This window comes from Lathyrus oleraceus, chromosome 5 (assembly GCF_024323335.1).
Source record: "Lathyrus oleraceus cultivar Zhongwan6 chromosome 5, CAAS_Psat_ZW6_1.0, whole genome shotgun sequence".
Classification (NCBI taxonomy): Eukaryota; Viridiplantae; Streptophyta; class Magnoliopsida; order Fabales; family Fabaceae; genus Lathyrus; species Lathyrus oleraceus.
In genome coordinates, this window is record NC_066583.1 from 94,197,249 (window position 1) to 94,215,753 (window position 18,505).

Here is an 18,505-nt window from a genome sequence, read left to right on the forward strand (position 1 = left end):
TAATTTTGAACACTGACATACAGCAAGTTGGGAAGTAAAGTAAATATGGTCAGTAATGAAAGACCATGGCAGACAGAGATGAAGTTTCATTCCAACTCAATCAACTAGGCAAAGTTGAACACTACAAGCCTATATTTGTAACTTAAGACAAAGAAAAATACACATAAATAGATAAACATCAATTAGTTATCACTTTAAATTAATGATTTGAAAATAACATACACATAAAATAGATAAACTTCAATTAGTTATCACTTTAAATTAATGATTTGAAAATAACAGGACAAAGATTTGCTATTCTTGACTTTTATCTACATAAGCACAATTGACTTTCAAACTTCTCAAATTAATTAAATGGAGTGCATCACAGAAACCATTGACTTATTAAATATCTCAATAATGAGAGTAACTCCTCATTTTGGTTACTTCACTGCATATAGTCTTTAGCTGAGCATGTAAAACATAACTCGTTTCCCATCCTAACATAGCCACTATTTAACAACAATGCACGCAGGTACAAGTACAATCTATATTCGGTATACATCTTTTCATGTATAAAAGAGATCAAGTTTTGTTTAAAGATACAAAATTGACTTACAATGAAGTATTCAATTGAATGTTCGAGAAACGCAACAAACTTCCACCTCAATAAATTATAAAGTTTCGTCACGCTCACATAATCTCTCCAACATCCATCTCAGAATCGTCCTCGAGTAAAGGATCCTTGTACTCCAAGGTATCCTTTTGCTCAAGCTCCACATCCAAGTCCTCCACATCAGAACCACTCTGGAGCAACCGCAAACCATCACCACCTTCCTCATCACTCTCAGTGTCCGCCTCAAACTTCTTCTTTCTCCCTCTATAACCAACAAGACTAAGAAGCTTCTCCCTCCACAGGATCAAAGGAGATTTCTCAATAAGCTCCGAACCATCATAAGCTTCTGTTAGAAACACACTAAACCTCTTCCCTCTCTCAGAAACATAAAAAATACCACAATGTTTAAGCAAAAGCCTCATCAACTTCTGAGGCATCACTAACTCCCAACGAAAGTGAGTGAGGTGATCTGTTACCAACCTCTTCTCAACGGTAAAACTAAGCAGTTCATGCATTACAGCAACAGCCCTTTTATCAAATTCTAATGATCCGGGTTTTAAACCCTTTGCATCAGCATAAGGTGACAAATATGATCTACCCTGAAACAGTTTTATTTTTTCTCCATAATAACTATGCACCCTTTTAAAATTTGAAGGAAATTTCAAAGGAAATGGTAAAGAAAGCAAACCCGGAGTGTGTGAAGTTTCAGTCTTCGTTTCAGTTTCTGTTACCCCTTCCACCATCTTCATGTTCTTCTTCTCAATCTCTGTGATAGCCCATTCAGGGTTCCAAGAAACAAGCTCCAAAAACTCAACATCATCAAGAGAAGGCTTCACCACACGAAAAAACTGAGGATACCGATTCACCCAGTGAGTTCTAAAATCCATTGGCAACCCAAAATCTCTTCTAAAATGCGCAATTTTCTCCACCGGAAGACGTTTATCAACGGACATCATAAGAAACCTAGTAACATATTCCGCAGCTTTATCCTCATTTTCCTCGACAACCCTTTTGTGTTCTTCCATCAAGTCTTCAGCTTTATGCGTCAAACCACACCACAACACACCATTTCGATCCTTATAGAGTTCAAAAAGTTTCGGGGTTTTGCGAAGAAAATCGGAGATTCTGTGAGGTTTGGGAAGGCTGATTTGTTTTCTGTAATGAGAAAGGGATCGAACAGGAATAACCATTTCCGGTTCTTGTTTGAGAAGTTCCATTAAGAAAATGATTTTGGATGTTATCTTCCATTTCTCTGTTGCTACTTCGAGTTCGTGAACCCTTTTCTTCTTGCTTCGGTCTTGAACTCGTTTGCTTGTTGTCATCCATCGTTCCCAATGCGAATAACAGCAACTTTTTCGCCATGAATCGAGCCCTGATAATCCAAACCGCATTGATTTCACGAAGTTTTTGGGTTTAAGCGTTTGTGTTGTTGTTTCGAAGTGACATTGTTAAACAGTATTTTCACATCGCAAGACGAAAACTGCTTCTGAATTGGGCCGGGCTGTAAAGTGGGCCCAGTAATAATCTCATTGTGTTCTCACATGACACCCCAAAGTTGCACTTGTCACTCCCATATTATACCAAATTGTATATAGGTATTTTTAGAAAAATCTAGTAGAAATGTATAGTTTTCTACCAAATTATTTTTAATATCCAATTTTAATGTAAAGCTGATATTAGAAACTTTGAAAAATAAGATACAGTGTATTGATTTCCACCGGACATTATAAAAAAATCGATACAGTGGCATCGAATTTTTATAAAACTATAGGATTTTTATAAATGATTAGTGAGACATAACGTAACACTAAATACAACAACTAATATTTCTCATTAAGTGGGTCAATTTCACGTATCGAATTCTGCCATAATATTTTATTCAAAATCATGTTCATAGTCAATTAGTTGATCTCAAAATATTTCTTAATAGTTTATCTTATAGTTTTTCTAATTTTTTATCTATCTCTAGTTGGATGACTCATCTTTATCTAATGTACTCTTGTTACAAATCTTTTGTCTCCCTACTAAAATCATCTAAGTCTATATGTATTACCTTAACACACTCTCTAAATATTGTCATTTTTAATCTTATCTCGTCTAATTTTACCACATATCCAACACAACATCTTCATCTCTGCTACAGTTACTTTATTCTTGTATTAACTTTTAACCGCTCAATACTTTCTCTCGTGCAACATGGTAGGTGTTATCACTGTCCGGTAAAAATCTACTTCAACTTGAGGGATACTTTTGTGTCACATGAAACCTTAGAGACCCTCATCCATTTCAGTCATCCAACTTGAATTTGCTGATTTACATCCCCTTCTATTTCAACATTCTTTTGTACTATGACCCAAGGTATTTACGCGATGATATGATCTACAACTTTCACATATAAGTTAGAAATTTTTCTCCTTTTATTGAACTTACATTATGTATACTTCATCTTACTTCTGCATAGGCAAAGTCCATGCATTTCTTTGACTCATCTCCAACCTCTCATTTAAATACTCAATCGACTCTCCAAGTAGAATTATATCATCTACAAAAATCATACATCATGGTGCTAGCTCTTGTATGTGTTTTGTGGGTAAATCTAAAATCAAAGTAAAAAGGTATGGGCTTAGGTTTGAATTTATGCAATCTTATTGTAATGGGAAAAACGTTTGTACATTCATCATGTGTCCAAACATTAGTTGATGTCTCTTCATACATATTTTGGATAGCTCAAATATAGTAAATCATAACATTTTTCTTCTCTAGGACTTTCCACAAAATCTCTCTATGAACCCTATCACACGCCTTCTCCAAGTCAATAAAAATTAAGTGCAAGTCTTGTTGGTCCATCTAATAGTGCTCCATCACACGTCGTTGTAAATAGATTGTTTCCATGGTCGATCTCACATGTATAAACTGAAATTGATTCTCAGTAACTTTTATCTCTTAACTTAGTCTCTGTTCAATCACTTTTTCTCATAACTTTATGATATGACTCATATGTTTAATCCTCCTATAATTTACAGAATTTTGCATATCCCCTGTATTCTTATAGAATTGAAAACTGAAGTGTTTCTTATCCATTCATCCAGCATTTCCTTAGAATTCATAACTTTGTTAAAGAGTTTGGTGTATTACTCAATTCCTATATCTCCAAAAACAATTCCACACGTCAATAGGTGTGTTGTGTTGGCCCAGATGTGTTACAATTACTCATTATTTTCAAAACTTAGTTTTCTTCTTATTTTTGAATTCGAAGGTAGTAATTATAGTTTCTAACCTCTTATCTAATGTCGAGTATGTTAGAGTATAGTGAGATGTCATATCCTCCATTAAATAAATTATAGAAATGTGTCTTGTACTTATCATTTATATCATTTTCCTAAACAAAGACTTTTCCAGGCATACAACATGTCCATGCGAGTGAATTGCACTCTATAGTCAAACCTTGGCCTTTTAGAGGTTGGGCTTTAGATTTGATCGGGGAAATTCAACCACCATCATCTAAGAATCAGAGGTATATCTTGGTTGGCATTGATTAATTTACAAAATGGATCAAAGTTATACCTTTTCCAAATGCAAGCCAAGAAGATGTGATTGAATTTATCCAGAAACACGTCATTTACAGATTCGGGATCCCAGAGACCGTTACAACGAATCAAGGATCAGTATTTACTGGTCGAAAGATGCAAGAATTTGCTAAGGGAATGGGTTTCAAATTGTTAACGTCTACGTCATATTATGTTGAGGCTAATGGTCAGGTCGAGGCAGCAAATAAGGTGGTAATTGGTTTGATCAAGAAACATGTAGGGAAGAAACCTAGAAATTGGCACAAAAATTTAGATCAGATTTTTGTGGGCATGTCGGACCTCTCCTAAGGAAGCCATTAATTCGACCCCATTTCGACTGACCTTTGGTCATGATGCAGTTTTACCAGTAGAAATTTACCTACAATCAACAAGGATTCAGAGGCATCATGATATTCCATCCGAATCATATTGGAACATGATGCTATATGAGTTAGTCGATCTAGATGGAGAGAGACTAAATGCCTTGGAATTATTGAAAAGGCAGAAGAAGAGAGTAGAGAACACTTATAATAACAAGGTTAAAATTAAGACATTTTCGTCTGAAGATTTAGTTGGAAAGTTATCCTTCCAATGGATCGAAAGGATAAGGCCCTAGGGAAATGGTCTCCCAAATGTCAAATTTTGCAAGTTTTCTTAAGAGTGATTCTTCATAAGATCAAAGATGCTTATGAGATCAAAGAACTTAGTCAAGACAACAGAATCTTAAGAGTGAATGGAAAATACTTGAAAAAATATAAGCCAACGCTCTAAGAGATAAGAATAATAAATGAGTAATTGCATTAAAATAAGTTGAAGCCAACATGGTAATGTAAAATATTGCCAATATGGATGGAATTCGTTACAAAGGCCCAAAGGGCTAATGATCAATACAAGTAAATCCAAAACTTATTAAGAAATAAATGATGATAAGGAGACTAAAGTTAAAATGGGAGATGATTCTTCATATGGAGGTATTTGGTCTTATGAAGCTCTATACATTTTTCACACAGAGATCATTTTGATCGAAGAGTCATGAGCTATGCCTCTAGTTTGCGCGCTTTTTCGACAAACTCCAAGCCAAAATCTAACTCCTTAGCTATGGAAGCATCATCGAACTTTAAGAGTTCATATTTGTGTTTTTTTTCTTTAGTGATCTTGGCCTGAAGTTCCCTTATTTGCGCTAGGAAATGTGACAATCATAGTTTTCGATCTTGGCCTGGTTTTTCTTCTTCGTCTCCTCCAGTTCCAGTGCCTTGTTTGTCGATTCACTAGTTGCATCCCAAGCAGTAGCTTCAGCACCTGATTTATGCTCGATTTCTTTGGTAATTTGGGGAAGCATTTTATTGTCTTCGATAACCTGTTCTATCATGGTACCCAACTCCAAGATGATATTGGCAACTTCAGGAGAAACATCCAACAAATTAACTTGGCTGAGGAGAGCCTTCAAAGATAAGGGGGTAGAAGGATCAACCAGCAAGAGTAGGAATAAGTCACCCTTAAAGATTTTCTCTTTAATTTTTTAGAGTGCCTTATTCGCGAGTCTGCTCAAAGATTGATCCTCAGAGGTTGTAGAAGTGCTAAGACTTTTTTCAGATGAGCTTTCTATTCGACTCACTATAGCCTTCATATACTCAAGGGATTGGCTTTGTTTCAGAGCTGCTAATTCCTCTGAAGAGAGACCCTCAGGTGCTCTTGTCAAATCTCTAAAACCCTCAAGAATAACTTTAGTTGTGGGGGTTGTAGAAGTTTGGCCCTGAGGTTGTCCTTCGTTTATTTCACCCTGGCCCCCCTCACCATTGTCATCTTGGTCCTTAAGCTCATCATCATCATCAACATCATCAGCATCGTCAAATATTGGCGGCTCTTCGACTTCTTCCTCGTCTTCTCTCAGTTCCTCATCTTGGGCATCATCACCTCCCAAAGCAGTGGTGTTTGCACCTTTGACATTAGGTGAATCACCTTCAGAAACATTGCCAACTTAGACTTCTTTGTCCACCACCATGGCATCTCTGTTCGCCTCAACTTGGGTTTCTGGACCTAAGTCATCTCCGCGATCAGAGCCACTTGTGTGAGAGTGTTAGGTAGTGGTTTTTTATGGCGAAGTCTCAAGCCCTCCAGTAATGGGTTGGTTGATTTTGCTCATTGAGATTTTCTCTGATGAGGGTCGATAAGTGGGTTCGTCGGTATTGTTGAGAACATCTGGTATAGAAGAAGATTTGCATGTTGTTTCGGTGGCAGCGGCAACGCCATCCTGAAAGCCAAAGGTTAAAAAATAAGTTAGTCAAAGTATTAAAGGACAATAAATCGAAAGAAGCTAAGTCATGTATGCTTTTACCTTGTTCCCTTCGACTCCAGGGATGGAGTTGTCACTTTCGACTTGCGTTGCTGCTATCTTCGACATTTCTTCAGGAGTAGGCTCAAGAATGGAAAGGGTAACATGTCGCTTTATAACTCTGGAAATTTTTTCCTGAGGCTGACTAGAGGCTTCGACAACCTTGGGTTGTTTCTTCCTTTTCCTAAAAGTCAGATCTAGGACGGGAGATAGATCCTCTCGTCTGACTCTATCATCACAGGAGATACAACTGCTTTTGTTTTGATTTTTTGGGGAGTAGGGGAAGGTTTTTGAGCACCCTGAATAAAAACAATAGAAGTGTTAGAGATACCATTATATGTAATAAAAAGTAATGGGCAGAGTAAAAATATACCTTAATGGTCTTGCTGCCAGCCTTAGTTTTTTCTTCGACCAACTTCTTGGTTGCTGGTTTCCTAGGTGGAACTCTGACAGCTAAAAGAAATAAAATGAAGCAGTTACTACAAGTCAAGAATGAATATCCTAATAAGATATGTGATTCGAAAAGGCCTTCCACTCCACACCTTCATATATATCTGATTCAATGCGAACATCTTCGATTCCTATATGAAGATATCCTTTGAAACTGTCTAAAGTACGCTTAGTCATAACCATCTGCTGGGCTTTTTTTTGTGATTGTTGTCGAAGGATTTTTATAGAATCCCCACAGATGAACCAGTCTGGGAATAGAGGGGCAAGGGCCACTCCAAAATTAGCATTTGGTAGTCGAGGAAACTTAAGCGGATGCACTTTGAAAGCTATTTCGTAGCATTTCTCAAGAGGAACGTACGAAGGGATTTTTAAACTCTCCATTTTATTTAAAAGTTTTTCCTTTAGAGTGACAGCTGCCTCGCGAATGGTTCGACTAAGATCATCAGGCCTATAGGCAGTTTCAAAGTAATTTTGGAATGTCTGGATTTCTTTGATGTGTGTGTAAGTACCTTTCTTGGTTTTTTCCTGCACAGAGAGGAAAGCTTTAGTAATATGCTGAGTAAATGAAGAAACATCATAGAATTATTCAGCATAGTATTTCGACCACGACTTCTCAAATTCTGGAGTACAGAGAAAGCATGGCTCGAATTTAACTAGAGCAAGGTGTGTTCTACCAGTATATCGAGCTATCTATTTGACAATAGTGGTTTCATTATGGATTGCATTATAAAGAAGGAGATTGCTCTTCTTGTCATAAAGACACTTTGAGAGAGCCTGAACTAATCCAAACTGTCGAGCCACAAGGTTAGGTTGATAAGCAATTAAGATAACCTGGATCTTCGAATGGTGTAACCTGAGGGTTATAAGTTTTGGGGTTAGAAAGGCTTCCCAAAGTAGAAGGGATTATGTCTCTTGTTTCTTGGCAGGAGATGGAAAAGGTCTTCTTAACCATGTTGGGCCATACTTTTTGGATGCAAAGGGGGCCATGTTCGACGTGAACTCATAGCATCTTGCAAACATCAAGACGTATCTCATGGATGTACGTAGAAGGGATTGTCCTTCATCATTTGGTGTCAGTTGAGCTAATCGAGCTCATATTGTTATTATTATCCTTGTTGTCCAGGACTGTTGGAAACAAGAAAGTCATTAAGAGAGGATTATTCTCTTAGTGGACTTAGTGAAAAATCCAAGAGGATTGTTCTTGGTGTTCTTGTTAGAGTCTGTATAGAAAGAATAGGATGTCTTGTTCATAAGATCTAACAATAATAAAATCTCTTACATGTAGTAAGGGGAATGAAGTGCTCTCGGATTGTGATGGGAATCTGTATACGTCTCGGTGTTCTTTACTTTCTGCACTTTACCGTTTCATTGCATAACCAAACTAGAAAAGAAAGAACAAGTTTTCATAAAACCGGATTTTTTTTAAATAACCTAATTCACCTTCCCTCTTAGGCGCATACTCAACTTACATTTGACATCTAAAACTAAATTGAATCGCGAGTAATTTCATCTTTGAATCAGATGCATTTTTGCCTCAAAATCAATCCCAGACGCACCGTAAATACCCCTATGTAGGAGTCCTAGATGCAACTTCAGGGAAGCCATATAAATTGTTCATGTTCTGAGCTGACCATATTGGTCCCGACCGAACACTCTGAAGAAGCTACAATCCTTTTAGAATCTTCTTAGCACACGAGATCTATCCTACATATGATCACATGAGGTTTGAACTCTAGGTGCATCCAATGACTCCCTATAATCCACACCTGATGAATAGCAAATCTGTTATTCCCCTTCTACTATATAGAGCGAAGGCACCAATTAAGGTACTAAGTTTTAAATCCAATTTAAATTCAGTATTCTTCCTCATACACTGACTTTAGCGTCGAAGTGCTAACCTTGCATGTCATCATCCCCTATCCATACCACCAAAATCTCAGATCTTTGATTACCTTTGATCCTCACTCCATTTCTAGTTCCAGTATAGGACAGTGGCGACGTTTGTGGGAATTGACTTATGATTCCTATGTTTTCCATGATTTCACGCTCGTTATCTGATTCATCGGTCTGTAACCCTCTCACGTCAACGAATCAAGAGTGTTCGGAACCAAACATAAAATTTTGTCACATTCGATTAAATAAAGCTCTGTTTCAACTCTGATTCCTTGAATTTTCGTTGCTGCACAAGAATCTTCTACCGCTACTACAACTCAAGCAACGATTATCAACCACCCCCGCCTCCTCTGCAAAATGTTTTGAATCCAAAAGTAGAGGTTCTACTGCATCCAAATCTAGTTCATACTCCTCATATAGCTGGATTTTTCCAATTGCCTCTGATTGGACCTCAGGTTTTACCTCCAGTTGTGCAACCTAAAGTCTTACCTGATGTCCAACTACTGTGAGCAAATGTTGGATTGCAAGGTGCTAATGATTTGCTAAACAACATATACAACATCGTTCGACATCAGAAATCACAATAGATAAAAGAAAGGTTGCTCCACCTCGAAGAAAGCCTCCACAATGCTTTCTTCCACATGAAAACACTGTTCAGGAAGTTGTATGAAGGAGGACTCAAACTATCGTCCTTGAGACAAACTTGACTAAGAATGATGAAGCTATTAGATTAAAGAATGATCAAAGGAGTAAGAAGCACCATAGGAGCAAGAAGCATCATACTCCTCCTCAAAGTCGTGAGGGAGATCGAGGATTTTAACTTGTCTTCTTATAGGGTTTCGTCTTTGCATACATCGAGATCAACTACATCTATTTCTTTACAAGCCTCTTTTCTCTTCTCAAGAATGATGGTTGCTGATAGAGATTTCTTCAGTATTGCTTCATGTATTCGTTGTGTCTCACACATGTTGGCTTTGACTACAACTGGTTTGCTTAAATCGTTGTAGTACTTCATCTTCAGGTGGAAGATGGAGGCCAACGCATCCAGAGTTAATAAGAATGGTCGGTTGAGAATTCTGTTGTAGACTGTTTCACATGGAATCACAAAGAACCAAACATTCACAGTTATTTTATTTTTTTCCTTCTCCCAAGGAAATTAGTAAATCTACACATTCAAATAGGCGAGTAAAAGATTCATTGAATTCCAGGAGGATCTGGCCTTCACACAACCTTAGATCTTGCTTTCTTAAGCCCAACTCTATGAAAAACAAAGATATATCAAGTTACATGAACTTATCTCATCGACGAGGATCCCTGATAAATAGTGATTAGCAATGTCGGAAGTAATAATCAACGGAAGCGCCACATTAGGAGTTCCATCCACTTTCTCGTGGTCTTAGAACCCTAAGATTAGTCTATCGCCCTTTTCGCTTCTCAACTAGCAACAATGATTGAAGAGAAGCTTGTGATTAAAATTCTTCTTTCTCGAACAAATTTCTATCAATTGTGCCTATGACGAATACTGAAGTGATCTTGAATTGAAGGATTTAGATATATTTTTAGGGATGAGATTCGAAGCTGCTTCGATCTTAGTGCAACTGTTAAAGAGGTTGAGGTTTAAATTGGAGCATATATGATGGAATTAATAAAGATCTCGGTGTAGAAATTCACAGGAATCAAAAGTAGATTTCCACATACGACACAATTGTTACGTACGAGAACCAGATTTGTTGGTGTAGACTCTTGATGTGATGGTGTAGATCTCCAGTGTGGTTGTGCAGGTCCTGGAAAGTTAGCACTCCAATGTTCAAGTTAGTTAATGAATAAAAATGGGTAGAACGAATTTTGATTAAAATTGTATCTTAGACTGCACACATGATATCTTATATGTAATAAGTGATAATTGAAGTCACTTTGCATTGGATTCGTGACCGACCCATAACAAGACGAAACATAAGTAATTTTGATGTAAACAAAAGTAATTTTGAAGACATTTTTTACTAAAATAGATTGTCAAAGAAAGATCAATGAAATAAAATTTGAGTGTAAAATTTTAAATCACTATAATTTATAAATAAAAGAACTATTAAAGCAAAAGCAGAATGTCTTCGTTATGATTTGAAAGCTAAAATTATAGTTAAACCCAATATGTGAGATGATGTGGGGACTCATCTAGATTTTAGAATAAGTTTGGTAGCATTTTTGTTATTTCATTATACCGATTATATTTAGAAATATTTATTTATAAGTTTGTATTGTGTAATGAAATACGCGTTAAATACAATTTATTATTTGTTATGAATAATAGTAAATAGATGTGGATGTTCATTTATCCAACTTTCTATATTCCTTAATTTATATGGGTTAATTTCCTAGCCTAGCCTTTGTGTGTTCCTTAAGTTAATGGTTGTTTAGTGGTCATGTACTATAAAATATGGTTCATGTTGTAATGTTATGAAATATTTGAGGTGAATAATATAATATCACTTTTCTTCTTCTCTTTGTATCTTTAATATCTATATAATTTTGGTTAATTTCATAACACGTTATCAACACGAAACTCTACATTGCAAGTGATGATATAGTCAGTTTCTACGTTATTTTTCTACTCTCAATATATTTGAACTGATATAATATAATTCATGATCTTGTTACTATTCTTTTTTCATATAAATATGTTTATATTTTAATATATATTTTGTAGAGAAATTTATTTACCTTGTACAATCATATTACATTTCTTTGATCATTCTTGTTAAATCCGGGAAGAATTTAATATTAAAACATTTCTATATGATTGCTCAAAATTGAATTTTAACACTTCAAAGTGTTAATTTAACATTCAAGCATCCCTGAAGGATTGTACGAAGAATAATATTTCTTTATCATTGTTTATGGAAATAGTTTATGATGTGGTTTTTGTAGAACTAAAATTTAATATTATAAAATTTAATATTAAAATAACTCTAAAGTATTGTTCAAAGACTGGACTTAACCGATTATTGTGTTTATCAATAATTGATAAATTCCAGAAAAATTCAACATTCAAGCATCCTTAAAAGGTTGCAGCTATAATATTAATGAATCTTAAAAGGATTGCATCAATTATGTTTTAAAAAAAATAGAAAAAATATTGCATCAAAAATATTATCGAATTCTAGTTGGATTGAATAAATAACAGTGAAGTATCCTAGAAGGATTTCACAAAGAAATTTGATTTTTTTTCTTTTACAAAGAAATTTGATTTTTTTTTCTTTTATTGATGTAAAGAGTTGTAACATAAATTTTTGAGAAATAAAATTGAATAAAAGCGATTCAATTTTATTTATAATTTGATGGTATGCATCCCGAAAGGATTGCAAATATTGTAATTTTTTTTAGTAAAAACCATCTCTGAAGAATTGCAAATATTGTAATTTTTTTTGTAAACCAGAAGTTTACAAATAATGATAAATTTCTAATTTGGCATGACCGATTGGGATATCCCGGTTATATAATGATACGAAAAATAATTGAAAATTCATGCGGTCATCAATTAATGAGTAGGGAAATTTTTGAATTAAATAAGTTCTCATGCAGCTCTTGCTCGCAAGGGAAGTTGATAATTCGGCTATCACCAACAAAAACTGGAAATGAATCTATCAGTTTTTTAGAGCGTATACATGGTGATATTTATGGGCCAATACACCCATCATGTGGATCACTTAGATATTTTAGGGTTTTAGTTGATGCATTAACTAGATGATCACATGTTTGTTTGTTGTCAACTCGCAACCAGCCGTTTGCGAGATTGTTAGCTCAACTAATTCGAAAGAGATCATTTTCCCAATTATCCTATCAAGAAAATACGTCTTGATAGTGCTGCAGAATTTTCATCTCAAGCATTTAATGAGTATTGTATGTCTATTGGAATTGACATTAAACATCCAGTAGCACATGTCATATACAAAATGGACTTACAGAATCATTTATTGAACGTATAAAATTAATTGCAAGACCGCTTATTATGAGATGCAAACTCCCAATTTCTACTTGGGGACATGAAATTTTGCATGCCGCCACATTAATTCACATCAGGCCAACGAGTTACCACACCTCTTCCCCTTTACAATTAGTTTTTGGTAAAGAACATAATATTTCTCATCTAAGAATTTTTGGATGTGCGATGTATGTACCAATTTCTCTACCACGGCACAATAAAATTGTTCCTCAAAGAAGGATGGGAATATATGTTGGATATGACTTTCCATATATTATATAGTACCTTGAACCAACAATAGAAGATTTATTCATTGCTCGATTGGATGATTGTCATTTTGATGAATCAAATTTTCTAGCATTAAGGGGAGATAATAAGAAGCTGAAAAAAGAGATCAGTTGGAATGAATTATCATTGTCTCATCTTGATCCTCGAACAAAACAATGTGAACTAGAAGTTCAAAAGATGATTCAGCTGCAAAACTTAGTAAATCAATTACCAAATGCATTTACTGATCCAAAAGGTGTGACTAAATCATATATACCAACTAAAAATACTCCAATAAAAATTGATATCCCTATTGGACAATCCAATGACTCTTAACCATGCCTGAAGCGTGGCAGACCAATCGGTTCCAAAGATAAAAATCTTCAAACAAGAAAGAGAGCTAAGAATAAAGATGACCCAAGTGAGGATATGGAAAATCTAAAAGAATCTTCATACATAATAAACATTTTATCTCTAGAAGATATTGATCAGGTACCTAAAACTCATGAAAATAAAGAGATCTCGATAAACTATGTCCAAAATGGAATACAATGGAACCGACACGAAGTTGACATTGATGATGTTTTTGCATACAATATAGCGCTAAATGAGATAAGTGACAAAAAGGATCAGGAATCAACGTTTATTAAAAGTTGTAGATAAAGTGAGGATTGGCCAAAATGGAAAGATGCAATTGAAGTATAATTAAACTCACTCTATAAAATACAAGTTTTTGGACCTGTAGTCTGAACACCTCAAGGTGTGAAGCCATTTGGATACAAATGGGTTTTTGTACGGAAAAAAATGAAAAAAAATATGAAATCGTGAGATACAAAGCTCGATTTGTCGCTCAAGGATTTTCACAAAGACCTGAAGTTGATTTTGATGAGACATATTCACCTATAATGGATGCAAGAACTTTTTGATATTTAATAAGCCTTGTAGCATATTAAGAGCTTAATTGGAACATGATGGATGTTGTAACAACTTATGTATTTGGTTCACTTGATGGTGAAATTTATGTGAAACTCCCATAAGGGTTCAATATACTAGATGCCTATAATTACAGATCTCGAGAAAGATACTCCATAAGATTGAACAAGTCTTTCTATGGGCTTAAACAATCTGGACGCATGTGGTATAATCGTCTCAGTGAATATTTACTTAAAGAGGGATATATAAATAACTTCATTTGTCCTTGTATTTTTATAAAAGATCAGGAAAGGAATTTGAAATAATAATTGTCTATGTGGATGACATAAATATTACTGGAACTCCTGAAGAGATTCCAAAGGCTATGAATTGTTTAAAGAAAGAGTTTGAGATGAAAGACTTAGGAAATACAAAATTATGTCTAGGTTTTCAAACTGAGCATTTGGACACATGAATATTTGTACATCAAGAAGACTATATAGAAAAAGTGTTAAAATGCTTCTATATGGACAAATGTCACCTGTTGCCTCCAATGGTTGTTAGATCATTAGATGTGGAGAAAGATCCTTTTAGACCTCGAGAAAAGGATGAAGAATTGATTGGTCCTGAAGTGCCATGTCTCAGTGAAATTGAAGCACTAATGTACCTTGCTAATTATACACATCCTGATATATCATTTGTTGTCAATCTATTAGCAAGATAAAGTTCTTCACCTACACGAAGACATTGAAACAGAGTCAAACATATACTTCGTTACCTCAGAGGTACAATAAACATGAGTTTGTTTTATATCAAAGTATCCAGATTCGAATTATGAGGTTATGCAGATGCAAGTTACTTGTCAGATCCTCATAATGGTATATCACAAATAAGTTACTTGTTTACATGTGGGGGTACAACTATTTCATGGATATCGGTGAAACAAACCATAGCAGCAACATCATTTAATCATGTAGAACTTTTTGCATTACATGAGGCAAGTCGAGAATGCATTTGGTTGAGATCCCTAATTCAGCACATACAAAATACTTGTGTTTTATCTCCAAAAAAATTAAATACAATGACCATATATGAAGATAATACTGCATGCATCGCTCAATTGAAAGATGGTTACATTAAAGGAGACCGAACAAAACACATTTCTCCAAAGTCTTTTTTCACTCATGATCTTCAAAATAGTGGTGATATAAACATCCAACAAATCTGTTCATGTGATAATATTGAAGACCTTTTCACAAAGTCACTCCCAAGTAGAACTTTTAATCAACCAGTACAAAAGATTGGTCTTCATCGTCGAAGAAATGATTGTTCAGTTGAGGGGGAGAATTGAATTTACTTTAAAAGGATATTGTACTCTTTTTCCTTCCGTAGATTTTTTTCCACTGAAGTTTTTTCTAATAAGACTTTAACGAGGCATATCCTTAATGAACATCCAAAGGGGGGTGTTATAAATAATAGTAAATAGATATGGATATTCATTTACCCAACTTTCTATATTCCTTAACTCGTATGAGTTAATTTCCTAACACTCGTGTATTCCTTAAGTTAATGGTTATTTATTATGGTCTAGGTTGCAATGCTGTGAAAGACTTGAGGTGAATAATATAATATCACTTTTCTTCTTTTCTTTGTCTCCTTCATATCTATATTATTTTGGTTAATTTCATAACATATTCTTTGAAATGTAAGCGAATTTTAATTTATCTTTTTTAATAGAATTTGATTATCTCCTTGTAATATTTAGATTCTATTTTTGACACCATTAATGACGTGTCAATTATGCAATTTTTAAATTTGTTGATTGAGCAGTCCATGTGTGATGTGACATTTTATTTAATTTTTAAAATCCATGTGGATTTTTTCATTTTATAAACAAAAATTTATTTATTTTAAATTTTTTTTTTACAGAAGGTAAAATCGAAATTCATTCATATTACAAGTAGAATGTATTTAACCCATAAAATATTAATAGATTTTTTTAATATAAAATATTTTTAAAAAAAATAATCATAAAAAATGTTAAAGAAAAAAATTAAATTTTAAAAAATAAAATAAAATATCATGTGGTCACCAAAGAATTAAAGAAACAAAATTTAAACATTAAAAAGAATAATAAATTTTTTTTCATGATTAAATCGAAATTCTTATTTAATCCATGAAATAATATAGAGTGAGATTTTTTTGTTTGTATTCTTTTCTTAAGAGGACTGTCTGCCTTGATGTAGGATAAAACACATCTCCACTGTTTCAGACTTACGGTCTTTCTTCTATTTAATATTTTAATCAATGTTGCTATTATTTGTATATTGTTTGACAAGCTAGACAGTACACATGAAAAACCTGCTGCTGTAGTTGACCTAAATTATTGGTGATAAAAATAAATAAATAATACTATATTTATGTTTAAAGATTTTAGAAGAAAAATTAGTAAAAGAATTATAATATATGTGAAATGAACAAATTAATTTTTGAAGGTAAAAAGTTGGGCCTACTCTGCCTGCGACTCTATCAGCATAACATAACATAACCCATCGTGCTACCTATAACAAACAAAACACTCTTTTTACGCTCAATTCGATCAACACGTTAATACTTTAGACCTTCATTCAAATTCAAATTTATTCAAACCTATCGCATTGTTGTTTATTTATAACCACAACACAAAGCATTAATCTCCAATGTTAATTCAAATGGATCATCACGAAATCACCACTGGTCAAACTAAAACTCCACCATCATCTTCTTCTACTTCAACGGTTACTAATGATGATAATAACAAGAAGATGTACAGAGGTGTGAGAAAGAGGAAGTGGGGAAAATGGGTGTCGGAAATTCGGCTTCCAAATAGCCGTGAAAGAATATGGTTAGGATCATATGATTCACCGGAGAAAGCAGCAAGAGCGTTCGACGCTGCACTTTACTGTCTCCGTGGCCGTCATGCAAGTTTCAACTTCCCTGATACACCTTTTCATTTCGATATCACTGTAGTTTCTAACAATCCAGAACAGATTCGAGAGATTGCTGCTAATTTTGGCAACAAAAATCCACCAATTGTTAGTGATAGTACTACAAATTATAATAATGGAAATGATAATACAGACCAATCCAAAACTATGACTGAAATTATTGGCTCTTCGTCTTCTACTACTAGTACCACTGCTATGCATGATAATGGTGGGAACACGATTGATTGGACATTTTTGGATGTGTTGGATGGTTCAAGCAATGATGCTAATTTTGTTGGGTCTGAAAACTATGGTGGTTTCTATTCTGATCTAGAAAAGATGAATTCGGGTGAGTTATTCAGTTTACCACAGCAACTACCACTATTTGAGGATAATATTCAGAAGGAACTGGTTAAAGTTGAAGGTGATGATGATGTTTATGATGACCCTTTTTCTCATCAATCATTCCTTTGGAACTGGGACTTTTGATCATTCTCCATTCTCAGGGCTTGCTACCTCTATAATTTTGCTAAATAGTTTTACTTTATTTTCCGGCCATATTCGATATGGTTGTTTCTTTTTAATGATAACAAGGTCTGGCTGGGTGTCATTCTCTGACCACAAAAGAAAAGACAAAAGACATACTAGTACAAATAAATAAATTAATATACATAGACACAGTTTCTATTACAATGATTATGCACCGGGGCATTTCTATTTTTCACTCCATCTCCATCTGTCCCAAATTATAAATTAAATTTTGTAAAAAAATTATACTAAATTATAAATTATTTTATAATTTTAATATAATATTAATAATTTTTTCCAATATATTTTATATTATTTATTATTTTTTTCTAATTTTTTAAATTTATTTATTATCTATAATAATCAAAAAGTAATATTATAAAAAGATATGTAATTCTATATTTCATTCCATAATAATTATATTTTTTAATTTATCTAAAAAGTTCAAAACGTATTATAATTTGAAACGGAAAAAATAATGTCTTATAATTTAAAATAATTTAAAAGAGAGAGTAATAAATGTTTGTAGTATTGTTGATCATATGTTTACTAAAGCTAGCTAGCTACTTCAAGTGTATCCACTTATAATGTAACAGTGTGCAGACCATTTTAAAGTGCGTTTTCGGTTGCTTATGAATGCGATTGCAAGCATTACAATTAGACCGTTCATATGTGGAGAGTATTAGATTGCATCGAAGGATTGAATTTTTGTTTAAATTGCATGAATAAATTTGATTAAATAAATTAATTTCTATAATAAAATTATATAATTATTAAACTAATATAACAGTGAAATATATATATATATATATATATATATATATATATATATATATATAATTAAATATAAAACATTTCAACAGTTATTTCATATTTATACTAAACTTCTCTTAAAATAATAAAACATTTAAAAATAATATTTGACATAACAATATTACCTATTTATTAAATTTCAATTTTAATTATGTATCACTTATTTTGTTTGGTATATGTATCTTTTGATATTTTCTATATTAT

General features: G+C 33.7%; 3 protein-coding genes across 3 annotated transcripts; 1 reads left to right on the forward strand and 2 right to left on the reverse strand.

Moving 5' to 3' along the window:
- Positions 1 to 346: 346 nt before the first annotated feature.
- LOC127087828 (protein WHAT'S THIS FACTOR 1 homolog, chloroplastic) lies at positions 347 to 2,242 on the reverse strand. Its single transcript, XM_051028746.1, has one exon. The coding sequence runs from the start codon at positions 1,984 to 1,986 to the stop codon at positions 673 to 675; it is 1,314 nt and encodes a 437-aa protein (XP_050884703.1). The 5' UTR covers positions 1,987 to 2,242; the 3' UTR covers positions 347 to 672.
- A 3,099-nt stretch (positions 2,243 to 5,341) lies between these two features.
- LOC127078931 (uncharacterized) lies at positions 5,342 to 6,562 on the reverse strand. Its single transcript, XM_051019343.1, has 4 exons — positions 6,497 to 6,562; positions 6,301 to 6,412; positions 5,777 to 6,120; positions 5,342 to 5,602 (listed from the first exon to the last, which is right to left on the reverse strand). The coding sequence occupies exons 1-4, from the start codon at positions 6,560 to 6,562 to the stop codon at positions 5,342 to 5,344; spliced, it is 783 nt and encodes a 260-aa protein (XP_050875300.1).
- Positions 6,563 to 16,685: 10,123 nt separating this feature from the next.
- Positions 16,686 to 17,659, forward strand: LOC127084168 (ethylene-responsive transcription factor ERF018). The gene has a single exon (XM_051024569.1). It carries the CDS (start codon positions 16,694 to 16,696, stop codon positions 17,447 to 17,449), a length of 756 nt encoding a protein of 251 aa, XP_050880526.1. The 5' UTR covers positions 16,686 to 16,693; the 3' UTR covers positions 17,450 to 17,659.
- Positions 17,660 to 18,505: the final 846 nt, after the last annotated feature.

Coding starts and splice junctions, on each gene's coding strand:
- LOC127087828 (XM_051028746.1), bottom strand. CDS start 1,986: ATGCGGTTTGGATTATCAGGGCTCGATTCATGGCGAAAAAGTTGCTGT.
- LOC127078931 (XM_051019343.1), bottom strand. CDS start 6,562: ATGTCGAAGATAGCAGCAACGCAAGTCGAAAGTGACAACTCCATCCCT. Junction 6,413..6,496: donor CTGGAGTCGAAGGGAACAAG/GTAAAAGCATAC, acceptor TTTGGCTTTCAG/GATGGCGTTGCCGCTGCCAC. Junction 5,603..5,776: donor TTGAGTATATGAAGGCTATA/GTGAGTCGAATA, acceptor TTATCTTTGAAG/GCTCTCCTCAGCCAAGTTAA.
- LOC127084168 (XM_051024569.1), top strand. CDS start 16,694: ATGTTAATTCAAATGGATCATCACGAAATCACCACTGGTCAAACTAAA.